The sequence below is a fragment of the Oryctolagus cuniculus genome, chromosome 17 (assembly GCF_051225735.1).
Source record: "Oryctolagus cuniculus isolate XC-2025 breed Fujian yellow rabbit chromosome 17, ASM5122573v1, whole genome shotgun sequence".
In the NCBI taxonomy this organism is placed as follows: domain Eukaryota; kingdom Metazoa; phylum Chordata; class Mammalia; order Lagomorpha; family Leporidae; genus Oryctolagus; species Oryctolagus cuniculus.
The window spans coordinates 30,589,305-30,605,961 of NC_142883.1; the positions used below are offsets into that span (position 1 = coordinate 30,589,305).

The window sequence follows — 16,657 nt, forward strand, 5'->3', positions numbered from 1 at the left end:
ACTTTTGCCTTCTATGCACGTGCAGTTGCCATGTTTGGCCACCTCACTGTACATGCCCTGCCCCCTGGATTCTTTTTTTTTTTTTTTTTTTTTGCAAAATGAGCACTACCACCCACTACCCAAGGCTCTGCCTATGAGAGGTGGCATAGAACAGGAGTTAAAACTACAGGTTCTAGAATCACACAGTCCTCCACTAGCAATGTGTGTGAAGAAATAATTACTGCAATCCCTGTAATCTATAAAATAAATGGTACTGATCTTACAAAATTATGGAATTGAATGAAAGAAATGCATGTGATATACCTAGAATACACCCAATAGAGTTCGAGCACAGAAAATACTAGCATTCTTAAGTACCAGGACCCTTTGCCAACAAATCATAGGGCTTGCCTGATTCCATCCTTCAAGAGGTCTCCCTTTGATTCAAGCAGATCCTTTAAAAAGTAACACAGCATACTTAGTGAGAAAATTCAGTTAGATGATTCCAACTCTAGCCAGATTATATTTTTGTAGAATTTTGTAGAAATCCAGACATTTTACCTTTGTCCTCCTCCAGGATTCTGTGCCTTGTCTGAGCTTAACTTGTATGAATTCTATCCACTCCCTGATCACACTAACAATGACTGAGTTAGTTTTTCACATCTGGCACGGAGAGGGATTCTAGGGAAAATGCCAGAGCACAGGAGAGGGCTGCCAACCCGCTTGAGGGCACAGGGAGAGAGGAGAGCTTCTGCCCAGGCACAGCTGAAACAGCACGCAGGTACTGCTCATCACCTTTGGTTCTGTCTACAAAGCCATCATGCCTGGAACAGGTCCTGGCTGCCCGTTCTCTTATTCTCAGAGCCTCAATCCTGTAACATAATCAAGTGAGATATAGGAAAAATTAAAACAGTTTTTCAAACAAGAAGCAAATCAAAGACTTCCCACATAAGAGAAGCAGCTTTGTATTAAAATCCATCCTCATGCTCGGCTTCTGGCTACTTCTCATCCCCTGATGGAGGCCATTAACACCCACACCGACCTACACTAAAACGGACTTTCCCTTTAAGGTTGCTTGATTGCAGGATGCAGAGAAGGCAAAATATTTTGCTAGCAGGTATCACATGGAACACAGGCTGGGTCGGTGATGTCACAAAAGACGTTTTCAACAGTGTCAGCAGAGGCTGTAGTGATGACTAAGGAAGTCCACCCATAAAGGCCTCACCTGAAACAGCCACTCAGCTGGGACAAGCAGGTGGAGAATATTAGTAACAGGTAAAACCAATCCTATTATGAAAACACACGCCATCACAACAAGAATCTTTTTATCTAGGTTTTCACTGACCTTTCCCAAGAAAAATTTGAAACAAAATTAGAGATAAATAAATACTCAGAGGGCAGTTAGCACATTTCTACCGGTTTGGACTTCTGGACTGTAACAGAGGATCCCGAGGTATCCTTTGCTCTCAAGTCACCATTTTGAGGCCTAAAACCACACTGGTGGAACTGGGTCTCGGTGGACCGCTTCCGAAGCGGGATCTTCCCGGTTCAGCCGAATCTAGACACACACACACGCACACCCGCAGGCTCTCAGGGCGCTGCAGAGGGTAACCATCCTGAGTGCCTTGTTAACGCAGTGCAAAGGTACAGGAAATACATTCTGGTTCACAAAGAGCGGCTGAAAGGGGGCTTAGGCTTCCCAGAAGCAGATGGGCATCCCAAGGCGGCGACTCCCTGCCAGGACCGAAGGAAAGCCCCTTTGCACTTCCCAGAACCCAGCTGGAAAACACAGGGCCCTGGAAGCGGAGGTGGAAACCAAGAGTTGCCGGGCGGCGCCCCGTGCGCCCTCGAGGGAAAAGGAGAGGCGCCTAGGAGCTCCCAACGCCCCAGGCCAGCTGCTCCTCCTAGCCGTCACCTGCGGCACACAGGGTCTCCGGGGAAGCGAGGGTTAATAGGTCTCGCTAGTCCATTTATTTTTGTGGGTGCCAGACATCGACCGAAGCCGTTTACGTCCTCCCCTAAATTCCCGCAATAATCCTGTTTTATTAGCCTCATATTTCTTTGTCTACAGAGGGCAGTGAAGAGGGCTCGGAGGAGCAGCTACCCGCGCCGGGAGAGGAATCCCGCGCTCTGAGGCCCACGCGGGGTTTCCGAGGCCGCCCGGCTCCGCCCGCCGGCTGGAGAAGCCCGCCCAGCTCCCAGGCGGGCGCCCCCGCTTCACTCCCGCGGGTTCCACGCGCCGCGTGCCGGACCGCTCCAGTCCTCAATGACGCGCGACAGGTGCTCCGGCCGCCCCGGATCCCGCCCCACGCCCGGTGCCCGGCGCCCCGCCGCGGGCCGGGCAGGACGCGCCGCCTCCACCCGCCCGCCCGAGCCCGGGAAGCGCTCGGGCGAAGAGGAGGAGCCAGGGGCACCGAGCGGGTGGAGTCGGGAGCCGCCGAGCGGTGGTGGCGGATTTCCTGGGCCCGGCTTTCCAAGGGCTAACCATGGCGTTTGGGAAGAGTCACCGGGATCCTTATGCCACCTCCGTGGGCCACCTCATAGGTAAGGAGGCGCGGGGACGGACGCCCGGGCGGGCTTGGGGGACCGTGGGATCCTTTCCGGGCTACCTAGGTTCTAGGCCTGCGGGAGGACGGAGTTGTTCCCAAGTTGGAGGAAATCCTTCCCCTCCCCCTCGCCACTTTCCCAGGTCACTCACATTCCTCCCGAGCCTCGGAGGAATTTCTCTCGCTCCGGAGTCTCCCTTCTCAGAGCACACCCTCCGCTCCCAGACGCCTCCTGGGAACGGGAGCCAGACAGGTGGATCCCCGGCATTCGGGCCTGGCGGGTTTGGGCCCTCCGCTGGGAGACGCGGGATTCGGGAACTGCGTTCGCTTGTGCGCAGGGCTTGGTTAAGCCCATTTTACGGATGAGGCCAGCCGGCTCAGGGAGGTGACATGATGCGACCTCGCGGTGAGAGGCTGCTCTCTAAACACTAGGTTTCTCAGCGTCCCCGCTCGGGGCACCTGAGTCAATGAATCAAGCGAATGAGTGCTTGGCAGGGGAGTGGAGGCAGAATGGCGTGGAGGACCCCTCTGGGGTCACAGAGGCCTCTCATGGCCAACAGGGACCACGCAGGCGTCGACCTAAGTCCTTTCTCTCTCCTGTGGCTGCGCTGCGAATCCCGTCCAGGGACCTGTCAGAAAGTTCATGGGAAAATGGAATTAAAAGTTGATTTCGGTGCAAAATCATTTTGAAACTCATGTGAAAGATTTTTTTCATCCTATGCATTTTCCATGACCTTTTTGAAGACTCTTTGGAACTTGAGTTTCTATTTGTCTAGCACCAAAATAAACTTTTAATTCCATTTCCTGCAAGGTTTTTGAAGTGGCCTTGTAGGTGGAAGCCACAGCCAAGTGACTGATCTCTTCTGGCTGTGCCCGCTCTCATCTCGCTCATCTCCCTGATTTCTCCCTTGGGAACCGGGCGTGGCAGAAGTGCATATTAATGTGAGACAAAGCCTGATAGTGTCTGGAACTCCGCGGGATGATGAAATCCTGGGAAGCTGGTGATTGTAGATGGAGGCTCCTCGTTGGCGTTTAGGCTGCAGCTCAGGTGGTGACTGCTTTGTAGTAGGGAACACTCCACTTAACCCCAGCCTTACTTTCCATATCTTTATGAGATGAAGAAGAAATGCTTTTCAGCCTTGATAGCTCTGTCCTCTTTGGACGCTGGACATTAGAATGAACGTTAACAGAAACAGGGTCAGTGTGCATCTTCAGAGGCAAAGAAAAATTAAGCAATCCATCTGCTGAATTATTTAATTCTGTAAACATTACTGTTATGCCTGGCCAGGCCCTGAGGAGGAGGCAGAGGTAAGACGTGATCTCATACTTAAGGAAACTCACTTTATTGTGAGACAAACAACATAATATTGTAGTAGCCACAACACTGTCCCTTTCCAATACTGGGAAAAGAGCAAACGCAGAGGTTTTGAAAAGGGAGAAGTCATTTCTGCTGTAGCGGGGATGGATGAATAGGAGTGTTCCAGGAAGAAAAAGAAGTTTGGGAGGAAGAGCAAGCACCAGGGAGGAAGCAGCAGGACACCCCTAACAGCGCAAGGTTGTTCAGCTTCCTCTAGCGCCAGCCTCAAGTAGCTAGGCAGGCTAAGCAGGCTAAGCAGAGGGCTCTCCCCCCCACCCAACCCCCACCCCCCGCCAAGCCCTTATTCTTTCTTCCCCTTCATTTCTTGTTGTTTTCTTTCTGTGGTCCCTAGGGTCCCCCTTGCATAGAGATTCCCTTTCTCACAGGAAGATGTTAAGCTCATTCACAGTGTCCCTCCCAGATATCATTTTGTGCTGAAGGGAAAGTTTAGCAAGAGGAAAATATCTGCTTATTTAATTATGGGATCCGAGTACAGGAGCCTTCAAGTCTGCCTGGGAGCAGCTGCAGTTAGTACAGGCGGCCAAAGTGATCTTCCTCAGTAATTCTGATTTCTCTCTCTCACCCTCCCCACCACACACACAAAATAAATGATTAAAAAAAAAAAGCACAGGATTCAATGTTCTAGATTTGAATGCTGGTTGTACCTCATAGTGAGTGCATAGCCTTGGGTAATTCCTTAACCTCATGAACTTCTGTCACGTGGGTTGAATGAGACTGCGTACAATAAGCCCTGTGTAGTTTGTCTTCTAGGCGGCTGCTTTGTAAACCCTAATTCCCTTCTCTGAAAGACCTGCAGATGGAGATTGAGCTGGCTTGTTGGGCCTTGTGATCAGGTGTTGTGCTTGAAGCCTTTATTAATAGGTCACTCATTACTGTTGCAACAGCAACGCTCCGAACTAGAGTTCTGATTGATTCCTGAGTTACTGGGAATTGCTCGGGAAAAAAAAAAATGTCTTTGCCCTTTGGTAACATGAACTTAATGATAGTTGCTCCAGCAGATTGTTTCAGGAAGACAAGACTTATTTAATCGCAGCTCACACTCCGCTTTTCTTTGCAGAAAAGGCTACATTCGCTGGTCTCCAGACTGAAGATTGGGGTCAGTTCATACACATCTGTGACATCATTAACACCACCCAGGAAGGGTAAGTTCAGTGTGGTACCCCGATAATTGCCTCTGATAGGCAGCATCAACACTACATGTGTTTTCTCATGCAGATTCTTTGGTTTTCTTATTGGATGTTTTCATCATCCCTTACGAATCCATCAGATGGAAGTGTTGAGGCGGCTGCTTGCTTTGGTGTGTGGACTATCTGAAAATCTGTTATAAATTTATTCCTCTCTTTTATCGTTGAGTTTCAAATTATGTTTCTGTGAAGCTCAGATTCCTTTAAAAAAAAAAGATTTAAAAGGGGAAAAATAGAAGATTGCCTTCTTTAGGAATTCCTTCTCCAATTGCCAGTGTCTTATATAACTAAAGAGCATTATCAAGAAACCAGTTGACTCCTGATGGTAACCATTCTCTGGGCATTTGTCTTTATTAAGGAGGAAACAATATGGCAGTCTTTAAGTCCCTATCAGAGGTCAGTTATTTTTTTTCCTTCTGAATCCATCTTACCCATGTTTATGCTGCGTTCTTAAAGAATGATGAAGTTGTTACACCCACTTCTTAAATTTTAGAGAACTGATGTTATGAACAGTCATTAATAAGGGACAGCTAGCTTGAATTTAATTGATTACTGGTTATTTTAAAGAGTACAGTCAATTAATTTTCCTGTACATATTTATGTGATGACTCACAGCAAAAGAGATTTAGTCTAGCTTATGTTGATAAAGAAAAAATTACAACTGAATTCATTATTTAGGCCATGGAAAGTACTTAGGGTCAGTACTTTTAGACATTTTTAGTTTTTTTCTCCAATGTCTTGTTCACCATGTGTAGCGCCTCTGTGAGCTTTTTCATGGATAATAACAGTTTTTGTATTGAAACTGAAAAAGGGATGCTCATAAATTTTGACCTTGTACTTATAGTTCTACTTTGTAAGATAAAATGGTGGCATTTCAGAAGCTGACCTAGTTTGCTATAGTACTTCTCAGATCCTCCTGCCTGTGGGATGCTCAGGAAATGCTAATGGTCTTAATTAGAATGATAACCTTCATTGTTTTGGAAGTTATCCTGGAAACAGGTTTGATGCACTGATAGAAGCATATGGGTATGAACACATTGCATGAGCGGTGTTTTCTAAGTAATGCTTTTACATAAATATTTTATTTGATTCTCACAAGGGGGTAGATGATATTGTCTGCCTATATTCATGAAGTACTTAACTTTAGGTTCGAGAAGTTAAGTAAGTGATCTGCTTAGCAGAACCAAGTTCTTGATCTTCTGTTCCATAGTCATTCACCTGTTCACTCTGCATAGGGCTTTTCAGAGGGACTGCTTGTTTTCAGTAATGCCTCAGTTGGTGATTTCAGTCTATTTATCACCGTAGGCCAAAAGATGCAGTAAAAGCTTTGAAGAAAAGGATATCCAAAAACTACAATCATAAAGAAATCCAACTTACCTTGTCAGTAAGTACTTGAATGTTATCACTGAGATTGTGGGATCTCCCAAGCTATGGTCACATTTTTAATCCTGGGTAATAAAAAATACTAGTGTAACTGAGATACTAGCAAAGAGTTCCGTGCAGTCTAAGACTCCGTTGAGAATGCAGAATAGAGTTTAGTCCATTGTAATAGGATGTAATTTTGTGGGAAGAGAGTGTTCCTGGAGAATCAGGGTTTTTTTGTTCGTTTGTTTTTTCTGGTCAGGAGATACAAGCTGATGTTAAAAACATGTAGATGCTTAACTAATCAGAAGTTTGTGTGTGTATTAATTGACCATAATGGAACATGGAGGAGGGTGGAGCTAAAGTCTTGAAAATGTTTCCCTGTCAGTTTTCAACCTCATTTGAACACCTTTGGGGACTCCTAAGGTACTGGCAGCTCAAGGAGTTTCAAATTCCCCTGCCTGATATAATTTGCAGTTTTGTCTTTTGTGGATTTCGGTGATTCTCCTGTGTGCCGTAGCGTCTACGGTTTGGGCGTGATCTCTTACTTGACATGTTCCCGTGTTCCCCAACCCCTGACCATATGCCCTCTTCAGTCCTGTTGGTGATTTGCCCTTTTTGCTTGGCGTGTGTGTTGCGAGCCCTGCCTGCTGCCTGAGGGTGAGTTGTGTGGCTTTCTGCTGTCTTCTGCTTGCCTTTATTGACCTCAGCCCAGCCCAAACTGGCACTAATCAGCCACCTCACACACCTCTTGGGAGCTGTGGGAGTGTTTATCAAGAACACTGCGGGGCAGATGTTAGCGTAGCTGCAGGTCTCTGGTTTCACATAGAAGATAATTTATCATGTCTCGCATACTTGGGAGACCAACTGAATGTGAAAAGTTGAATTGGCAGCCCTCCTGATATTCTCCCTGAGAACCCCTTTGCACTGAATCTAAATGTAGTTTTTAGAGGTGTTTTCTTCTTTGCATTTTTGACCTTCCCCTGACCTTCAGGCAGGCTCCTCAGGGAGGCCGCAGAATGGAGGAGACCATGGAGAAGCAATGCCAGAACCATAGAAATGCCAGGCATGGAAATGCCCAGCACCTGAGTGATTCTCTGACTGCCCTGTTGTGTTATTCACCGAAGAAGAAGCTGAGTGTGAATGATGTATGCCAAGATTAAATGGCTATGACATTGCATAGGCAGCATTTGAATCCTGTCCTCAAATTCTGAATTACTGTACCTATTGAATTTGCCTCTCACCCTAAAAAATCAAGCCTTTTAAAAGAAAAGGCTGCCATGTTTGATTTGTGTCTTCAACACCTTTGTGAACCAAGCTGGTCCAAGTAGATCAGTCAGTGAACCAGGGTTGTATGAATAGAAGATTAAATCCCTTCCCATGCCTCATCTTGTCTCTTCTAGCATCCGGTGAAGTTGCAAGGGCTTTGGAACTTACGGTAGAATTGGGGTAGAAACCTATGTAGATGTGATCTAAAAATGAAGTGGATTCAGGTATCTGAAGGCCAGGAGAATTGAGTGCACAAGATAAGTGTAGAAGATGAATTTGTGCCACCTTCTGTATTTCTGCCTTCTGTATATGAGTATCATTTTTGTCTTCATAGAATTGTTTTCCCTTTCTAATTTACCTCTTTCTCCATTGTATCTAGCTGACTTGAAATTCCCATGGTTCTTCTATCCAGTCTCCATATATCTTCCTCTGTCATGTTCCCTTCCCTCTGAGGATGAGCCAGGGCTCTGCCCTGTGGAAGCTGAGTTATTCCAGAGTGCTGTCCCTGTTGACTCTCCATTTCTCTTTGGGCTCCTTCTCTCCTTTCCCTTCTGATAGTCTAACCTCTCAAGCCTTGTTATCAGCCAGCTGCCTGTTCCCCTTACCTGTTCCATTTCAGATAACTATAGCTCTTCTGCCTTATAATTTCCATACTGGAAGGTGGAAATAAGACCGTCTAAAACCAGTGCCTAAATAAGGGCAAGAGCCACAGTTAGGAGTCATGCTTATGCCTTCATTGTTGGGGTCAGAGTTCATTAAGATTTGGGAAAATCACTTACTTTCTCTAGGATTTTTAAAAAGTGAGCCTTGGACTCTTAATATCATCATGCAGAGTTCCCCAAGTTAAGTATTAAATGGCCTACTCACCTCACCTCAGACTATTCATTATAGTGCAGTAGTGTGCTTAAGGCCTTGGAATTGACTTGAATATTCACTTATACCAAACTTAATTATGAGGGAAATTAGTCACTGAAGGAATCACCCAATGTCTGTCAAAGGCAATTATAAGTTTGCCAGTAAACTCTTTTAACAAGTAATCCCCACATGTGGCATTTCCATTTCATTACTGTGCAATGATAAGAGCCTGTCAAAGTCAATTATAAATGTTCTTTATATCACCTGTCATTTGGGTTCTCCATGGACTTGTTAGCCTTCATTAGATCTTAGTGGAATCTGACTGTACTGTGATTTTCTACCATCAGTTATTGGAACCGTTTTATCAAGAAGCCAATGGTTTTCTTTTGTTTTATAAAAAGCACTTTGTCACCAGGATTTGTTACTCTGTCCCAGAGACTAGTCAATGAATGAGCCAATTGTAGTAAATCTCAACAAGATGCTACTATTATTGTCAGGTGGAAAGTGGCTGAACAGGTTCCCCAGAATCAGTTAATTGGCCTTTGTTGAACCCCCACTAAGTAGTGACTGATAGTCCTTTGGGAAGTGCTGCAGAAGGTGGTTGTCCCTCCAGGAGTTTCTTGAATCTACAGAGAGTGAGATGACTGAGCTCCTTCCTAAGGCTGTCATCATTAGGGTTGACCATATACTCACAGTGAGTAATCCAGGTGTAGTCTTCGGCTCTGATGGCCCTGGGTGTCACTATTTCTGGTTTTAGAAATTTACTGCAAGTAAATTTACTGCAAGTAAACTACTCAGTAGCTCATTTTCTTCCAGCCTTCTCTGAAAAAAGTACAATATCAGCGAATCAACCCATACTCTTCATATATGTTATATTTCACTTAGTCCTTACAACAAGCCTCTAAGGGGAGGTGTGATGCCCATTTTGCTGCCAGTGCTGCTTCGAATAAATAATTGTGCAGCTAAGCTTGCACACACACAAAAACATTTACTTCAGTCTCTTGGTTCCAGGGCTCTTCGATTCTGTATCTCTTCTCAAATTAAGGATTCTTGGTTGTTCTGTTTCCAAAGATAGGTTATCTGAACACATTGCACCAAAGCCCCATTTCAAAATATATAAAAGCAACATATTTAATTTTTCCAGTTTGCCACAGTAGGTTTTTTTTTTTTTTTTTTTTAATTTATCTAAGCAGGCTGGGAGTCAAAAGTGATACTGGTGAAATAACAGAGGAAGTGTGGAGGAGTAATGAGTCCTGACATTCTGGACTCCAACGGGAACCTAAAATGGACATGATTGCTGATCTCCAGATGTTACCATTCTCAGCATTTCGTGTTGATTCTTTGATGTGGGACATGTACCTCCTCTTGGGAATGGTACCCATTGTCAAAACCTTGGTGCCCAGGGACAAAAGTTGTTTTGTTGAATCCTTAGCAAGAAGTTTATCATTCATGTTAATATTAAGGAAAGTCAGAGTTAAAGGCTAGGTCTCTCCACAGAACCAGCTGGGAGAAGCAATTCTGTAAACTCACAGTGAACTAGATACACTTTTACTATCTGTGCTTCACTATTAAAAACTCATTGTAGTATTCAACCAAGCTAAATGTCATTTGTTATTCCAACTTTTCAGTTTTGTCTAACTTTTATAAGTAAAGGTTTATCTTAATGTGTTTAGGATATTTTAATTTTCCTTTGCCTTAAATGTTTTCATTTCATGTAGCTGCATGTGCTCAGCTTCTGTCTTTTCTGATTGCCTTATTGGTCACACTGCCTTAAAACTATAGCTTTTAGTACCTACTGCTGCCTTTTGGATTGTCATCAAAACCACACTCAAAATTTAAAGAGCACAGTATGAAGTCAGTTTCAGGACTGCTTTTCTGCAAATATGATTATACCTATCATGGTTGTGTTGTGATGTCTGTGACCTCTCTGACTTAAGATGGTAGCCTGGAACCTAGAGATGTAATTTTCCTTTTAGATCGCTTTTGAAAATCTACTTTGCATGCAGTTCTTCCATTCAAGCTCATTCCTTGTTACCCCAGTTGCTATTCATATTGTTGTATCGAAAATGTTTGTTTCAAGGTGACTGACCCTGCTAATCAACAAACCCAGGTCAGTTTTTCTGAGTACATTTTCTAACATGTTCAGCACCCCACACTCCTGAAAATGTTTACCAACCTTATTTGTGCCTTATCTCATGCTTCACTTTCTGTTCCTCTTTGGTTGCTTTTCTTGAAGCCTCTGGCCTGTGTAATAGGTTAACTTCAGTGTTCCAGCCATTTCTCCTCTCTGCTCGGCATGGGCTGCCATGATGACTCGCTCGAAGCCCTTCACTCTTCTGGACGGGGTCTGTGCCTAAGCAGCGCCCTGCTGAATATCTGCATGATTGTCCCACTACCCTTTTAGATTTAGAATATCTAAATGTCAACTCATGGTTTTTACCCCTAAACCAATCGCTCATACCACCCCACACTTGAAAGTTGCCCTCGGTGTCATGCAGAATGAAACTCATTCCACTTTGAGTCTCCCTCCTTCTCAAGTAAACGCTCCGTCCTTCGAAGATCTCCCCTCATCTTCTCTCATTTCCTTCTGTGCTTGCACCAACAGCATCTTGTTTAGGCCTTTTCTGCATCTTGCCTGCACTGCCAGATTTTTCTGTCATTCCATGTTTGTTCACCTGATGACTCCCTTGGTAGAGCGCTGCTGGAGAATCTTTCCAGAATATGACTTTGCAAACTATTTTTGTCAGCTTTTGCTTACGAGGATTTAAACCCTGGAGAGGAGCTTCTGAGGAAGTGAGGTTTGTTCTGGTTTATGGATTGGAGGTTCACAGTGCAAGATCTGGCAGCCCCACTGGTTCAGACTTCCGGTGAAGGTGTAGGATAGTGAAGGTTCAGTCACATGGCGAGCCAGAAAACAGAGACACAGGAAGCCCGCCCTTCTCTGTGTTCTGTCTGTGGAAAACATGATTTGATCTTGGGACTCCACCTCAGCAGCCCAATAAATTTTGTGCAGTCACCCAAATTTAATTCAGTGGTTGAATCAAGCCTTCACACTTGATCTATCAGTGATGAATCCATCAATTGTTGACCTAAGATCATGGGGTTTCAACAGCAGCACGAGTTGGGGGAGGCAAATCCTTCTCAAACACACTCCAAGGTTAGAGTAGAGGTGTGATGGAGATACCACTCACCACTAACCCCAGGGGCTTCTTAGGGCCTCAGAGTCCTGTCCAAACTCTTTATATTACCATGCAGAATTCCTTGCAGTCTGGGTGATGCCCCAGCTGACTGTCCCCTTCGCCTTCCCCAGTGCCTTCAATTTTCCCATGTTAGGAAGTCTCTTCTAGTGATAAACCAGAGTACTTGTCTGCCATAGCTCTTTTTTTTTTTATTAGACAGGCAGAATTAGGCAGTGAGAGAGAGAAAGGTCTTCCTTCCATTGGTTCACCCCCTAAATGGCCACTACGGGTGGCGCCAATCTGAAGCTGGGAGCCAGGTACTTCCTCCTGGTCTCCCACGCAGGTGCAGGGGCCTGAGCACTTGGGCCATCCTCCACTGCCTTCCTGGGCCACAGTAGAGAGCTGGGCTGGAAGTGGAGCAACCGGATCTAGTCATCCTGGCGCCCTTATGGGATGCCGGCGCCACAGGCGGAGAATTAACCAAGTGAGCCATGGCACCGGCCCCTGTCATAGCTCTTATACTTTGCCACTTTTTTTTTTATACCAGTATTTTTCTAGATATAACTCAATACTCATTTTAATTCTTTTTAATCATTTTACAAAGCCTATCTTAAAGCAAGACTTTTCCAAAAATGTTGTAAGACCACCTGCCCCTAATAACCACATTTGCATATAAAGGTCTGTAGCTGTAGTGATTGTGTAATTTATCATCCAAACCAGGACATTTTTGAGAGAGGAATGGTATGCTCTCATTAATAAAGCCAGGACAACAGGAAAATACCTGGACCACCCTGGATAAACTAGGACACACATTACCCCGTCTGGAGCCTCTATGTTTTGCTTGCATTTCCCATTGAACACTTGACATTTACTTTCACATATTGCTATCATTGCTCTTATAATTGTGGCCTGACTCCCTGAGAAGTGTATCTTCTAGGCAGTATGTTATGCTTTTATTTTTCTCATATCCCCAGAATCTAACATTTTGCTGTATATTTCAGTAGATACTCAATTATGTTTGTTGAGTAGAGTGCTGGTAGAAATCATTCTTTTACAATTTTTGCCTTATATTTACAAGTCAGTTTTGCCAGAGAAATATTAATGCTTACCTTTTCTAATTTAGCTTATAGACATGTGCATGCAGAACTGTGGTCCAAGTTTCCAATCTCTGATTGTGAAGAAAGAATTCATTAAAGATAGTCTAGTTAAGCTGCTGAATCCCAGATACAACTTGCCATTAGACATTCAGAATCGAATCTTGAATTTCATTAAGGTAAGTCTATTGTATACCTTATGAGATGGCAGATTTCTGAGATTAGGAATTTAATAGCATAACCCCCGATTATTTATGTGGTTCCTTATATACCTGAGATTGAACCAGAAACCAGTTTATACAATTTTAGTTACTGTGGAATAAAAATCTCTTTTTTTTTTCTAAAGAACTCATAGATAGTCTTTTTCCTACTTGGTTCAAGTTTCTATTGTATCCATGCCAGGTAAGAAGGAGCATTGTGCATGTTCATTTTCTAAGTATGCGAATTGTGGTCTGGAGTAGACTGCTGGCTACTGTTAAAAGAGTTGCTGGTGCTATTTTAAACTCGATTACCTTTGGATTCCATCCAGCAAAAAATAATTGATAATATTTATCCCAGAGTTTTCATCAAAAATGTAGATACATGGGAATTTGGTGATTTAAAGTATTTAGTAATGTTTTAGCATTGGAAAATATGCATTTCATCTGTGGCATTCAAAAGTAACTTTCTGAGTGAGATACATAGTTGTCAGTGCCTCATTTTCTGTCCTGAGTTTAAGCATTGTGTTTTGGGTTTCCTGCTGTTTTAACTCTGGAACTTTGCATCCTTGATTCAGACGTGGTCACAGGGTTTCCCAGGAGGTGTGGATGTAACTGAAGTGAAAGAAGTGTACCTTGATCTGCTTAAGAAGGGTGTTCAGTTTCCTCCCTCAGATGCAGAGACTCAAAGTGCCCGACAGGAGGTAGGAGACCTTTCCCTGACCCGTGTAGCCTGAGACAGCTTGGATCTTTACTCACTGCAAGGGGCAAGTCTAGCCCCACCCAGGTTAAGCAGGATGCATTCCTTAGAAGAGTATTTTGACATCTCATAGAGTAACCAAGGCCTAGGACCTTAGTACTCAAAAATGGGATTTAGGATATAATCTGGAAACTGGTGGGCTGTCCCAGGTGCCTTGTGTTTGCATTAGCTTTGAGCTGCACTGGATAAGACCCCCTTGCTCTGGGCTGTCTACCCACCGTTGGAGAGAAAGCACTGGTCCAGGGTAGTATTCACTGGGAGAGAAGGAGATGCCTTGCACCTGTAGCTTAAAAGGCTTTGGCATGATTGATTTATGTCACATGGCAGTTTATTGTGTAGACTCCTGGTAAAAACCAGAAGCATTTTGTTAAATTGTAAATCTGTTAATAATCCTAAAAGCATCCACCTTTTTTTGAACATCTGTTCTGTCATGATTGTGTTGTTTCCTTAGTGCCGCTTTGAAAGTGCTGGACAGGTTGTGTACCTGGTGATTTACTCTGTGCTAACACCATCTGCCCAGGACTTTGGTTGACAGTGCTTGAGTTGGCTGAGTACTGATGAGATAAACAGGCCTGTGGTGGCTCTGTTCATTCAGATATTAATGTTTCGTATTTCAAATATAGACTGCTCCAGTTTCATCACATCCGTCAGCATCTGTCCCCACTGCACCAGCTCTTTCTCCTGTAATTGCTCCCAGGAACACGACTATTACGTTAGTCCCAGAGCAGGTAACAACCACAACTGTTTATTGGTGTCATTTTTTATAAGTTTTTAATATATATTTTTCTTTTTTAACAATGTTAGGTGTAGGTATTTTTATATCTTCAATTTTCAGAAGGGAGATTGGAAGCTTAGTGATACTCCATGACTTATCAGAGTTCCCATCAGAAAAATTATTCCTGGGGCTGGCACTGCAGCGCAGTGGGTTCAAGCCCTGGCCTACAGCTGTGGCATCCCATATGGGCACTGTTACAAATCCTGGCTGCTCCACTTCCAATCCAGCTCCCTGCTGATGTGCCTGGGAAAGCAGCAGAAAATGGCTCAAGTGCCTGGGGCCTGCACCTGTGTGAGAGACCCAGAAGAAGTTCCTGGTTCCTGACTTCGGATCAGCTCAGCTCCAGCTGTTGCGGTCATTTGGGTAATGAACCAGCAGGTGGAGGTGGGAAGACCTCTCTCTGTCTCTACCTCTCTTTTAAGATTTATTTATTTATTTGACTGGTGGTTATAAAGACGTTGATAGATCTTCCATCAGCTGATTCTCTTCCCAAAAGTCTATAAGGGCCAGGGCTAGATCAAGCTGAAATCCTGGAGCCAGGAGCTCTATCTATTCTCTCATGTGTTTGGCAGGGGCCTTTGTTCTTGGGCAATCTGCTGCTGCTTTCCCAGGTGCTTTAGCAGGGAACTGGATCAGAAGCAGAGCATCTGGAACTCAAACTGGCACTCTGATATGGGATGCCAGCCTTGCAGGTAGCAGCATAACCCATTGTGCCACAGCATCACTGCCAGTTTTGAGAATTTTAAAGTTATTCTTGACTGTTGGCAACAAACTACTCAGGATAGCATTTGGTATTCTGTGCAGGTTCTTAGAACCTTCTCCTACTAACTACCTATTGCCTTCCATCTCCATATTGCTTCTAATCTTTTCTCCCTTCATTTTTTAGTTTTTAAAAAAGATTTGTTTACTTAAAAGACAGAGTTACAGAGAGAAAGGAAGAGACAGATTTTCTATCTGCTGATTCTCTCCCCAAATGTCTGCAACTATTGGGGCAGAGCCAGGTCAGAGCTGGGAGCCTAGAACTCCATCTGGGTCTTCCACATGGGTAGTGGGAGCCCAAGCTCTTGGGCCATCTTCCACTGCCTTCCCAAGTGCCTTTTTAGGGAACTGGATCAGAAGTGGAGCAGCCAGGACTAGAACCAGTACTCACATGAGATTCTGGTGACGCAGATGGCAGCTTAACCCGCTGTGTCAGAGTGCCAACCCCTTTGCCCTTAATTTGTAACTTTCTGAAAACATATTTGGATGTTTATCTCAATTCCTTTAGACAGATTATACATTGGTAAAATAAGTATATGTGTATTTATATACTTAACATACAAGTTTGTATATATTAACTTTTGCAAGTTACAACAAATGTTCCCTGAGAGGAGGAAGCAAAGTAGCCATTAATTGTGTGTCATACTGACTGCTGATTGTGTTGCTCTCTACAGATTGGAAAATTGCACAGTGAATTGGATATGGTGAAAATGAATGTGAGAGTGATGTTCGACATATTGTTGGAGAATACTCCTGGATCTGAAAATCAAGAAGACGTAGAACTTCTGCAGGTGTAGTATGATTTCAAGGACAATCAGTCTAAGTGTCCTGCAAACTTACTCTCTAACCTTTGAGCTTTGAGATGGAAGACACTTGAGTATCACCTAATCTCTCCTCCGACACCTTGACTTCAGTCCAGTTCTAAAGTTAAAAAGTTCCAGGAATGACTTTATCCGAATTGCAGTAGATATAGTACTTACCCTTTTCCAACAAATGCTTTAATTTACAGCACTGGTCATATTCCATATAAAAATCGCCTCTGTATCCATCCACTCAGCAGAGATGTTGAATTACTAGGATGTTGCAAGGGATAAAGAAAGGAGGAGGAGGTATCCTAGTTATTAAGAACATATGTCTGGGGACCAAGGTTGATTTCTAAACAGCAAACATAATAAAGCATTATGAAAGCTAGTGTACAAAAATTTCTGTGATGGGATCATAAGGAGTGACAAAGAAAGGTAAGGACTGTAGGTTTAGATGGAGGCAGTTCTCAAGCTGAGGAGGCACGAAGTGCACAGGGAGGGGACTGGCACCTGTGTG

The 16,657-nt window shown here is 44.1% G+C and overlaps 1 protein-coding gene across 6 annotated transcripts in view; it reads left to right on the forward strand.

Moving 5' to 3' along the window:
- The first annotated feature begins 2,316 nt into the window (after positions 1-2,316).
- Positions 2,317-16,657, forward strand: part of TOM1L1 (target of myb1 like 1 membrane trafficking protein) — a 43,639-nt gene continuing 29,298 nt past the window's right edge. Inside the window, exons 1-7 of one of the 6 annotated variants that reach the window (XM_017349129.4) lie at positions 2,317-2,523; positions 4,961-5,045; positions 6,393-6,471; positions 12,876-13,025; positions 13,622-13,747; positions 14,427-14,531; positions 16,012-16,128. In XM_017349129.4, the coding sequence (XP_017204618.3) occupies positions 2,466-2,523; positions 4,961-5,045; positions 6,393-6,471; positions 12,876-13,025; positions 13,622-13,747; positions 14,427-14,531; positions 16,012-16,128 (720 nt within the window). In that variant the 5' untranslated portion in view covers positions 2,317-2,465. Of the gene's footprint in view, positions 2,524-2,647; positions 2,779-2,798; positions 2,932-4,620; positions 4,737-4,772; positions 4,869-4,960; positions 5,046-6,392; positions 6,472-12,875; positions 13,026-13,621; positions 13,748-14,426; positions 14,532-16,011; positions 16,129-16,657 lie in introns of those variants that run through there. The other 5 variants (XR_007911488.3, XM_089316967.1, XM_089316964.1 and 2 more) reach the window with 5 other exon arrangements.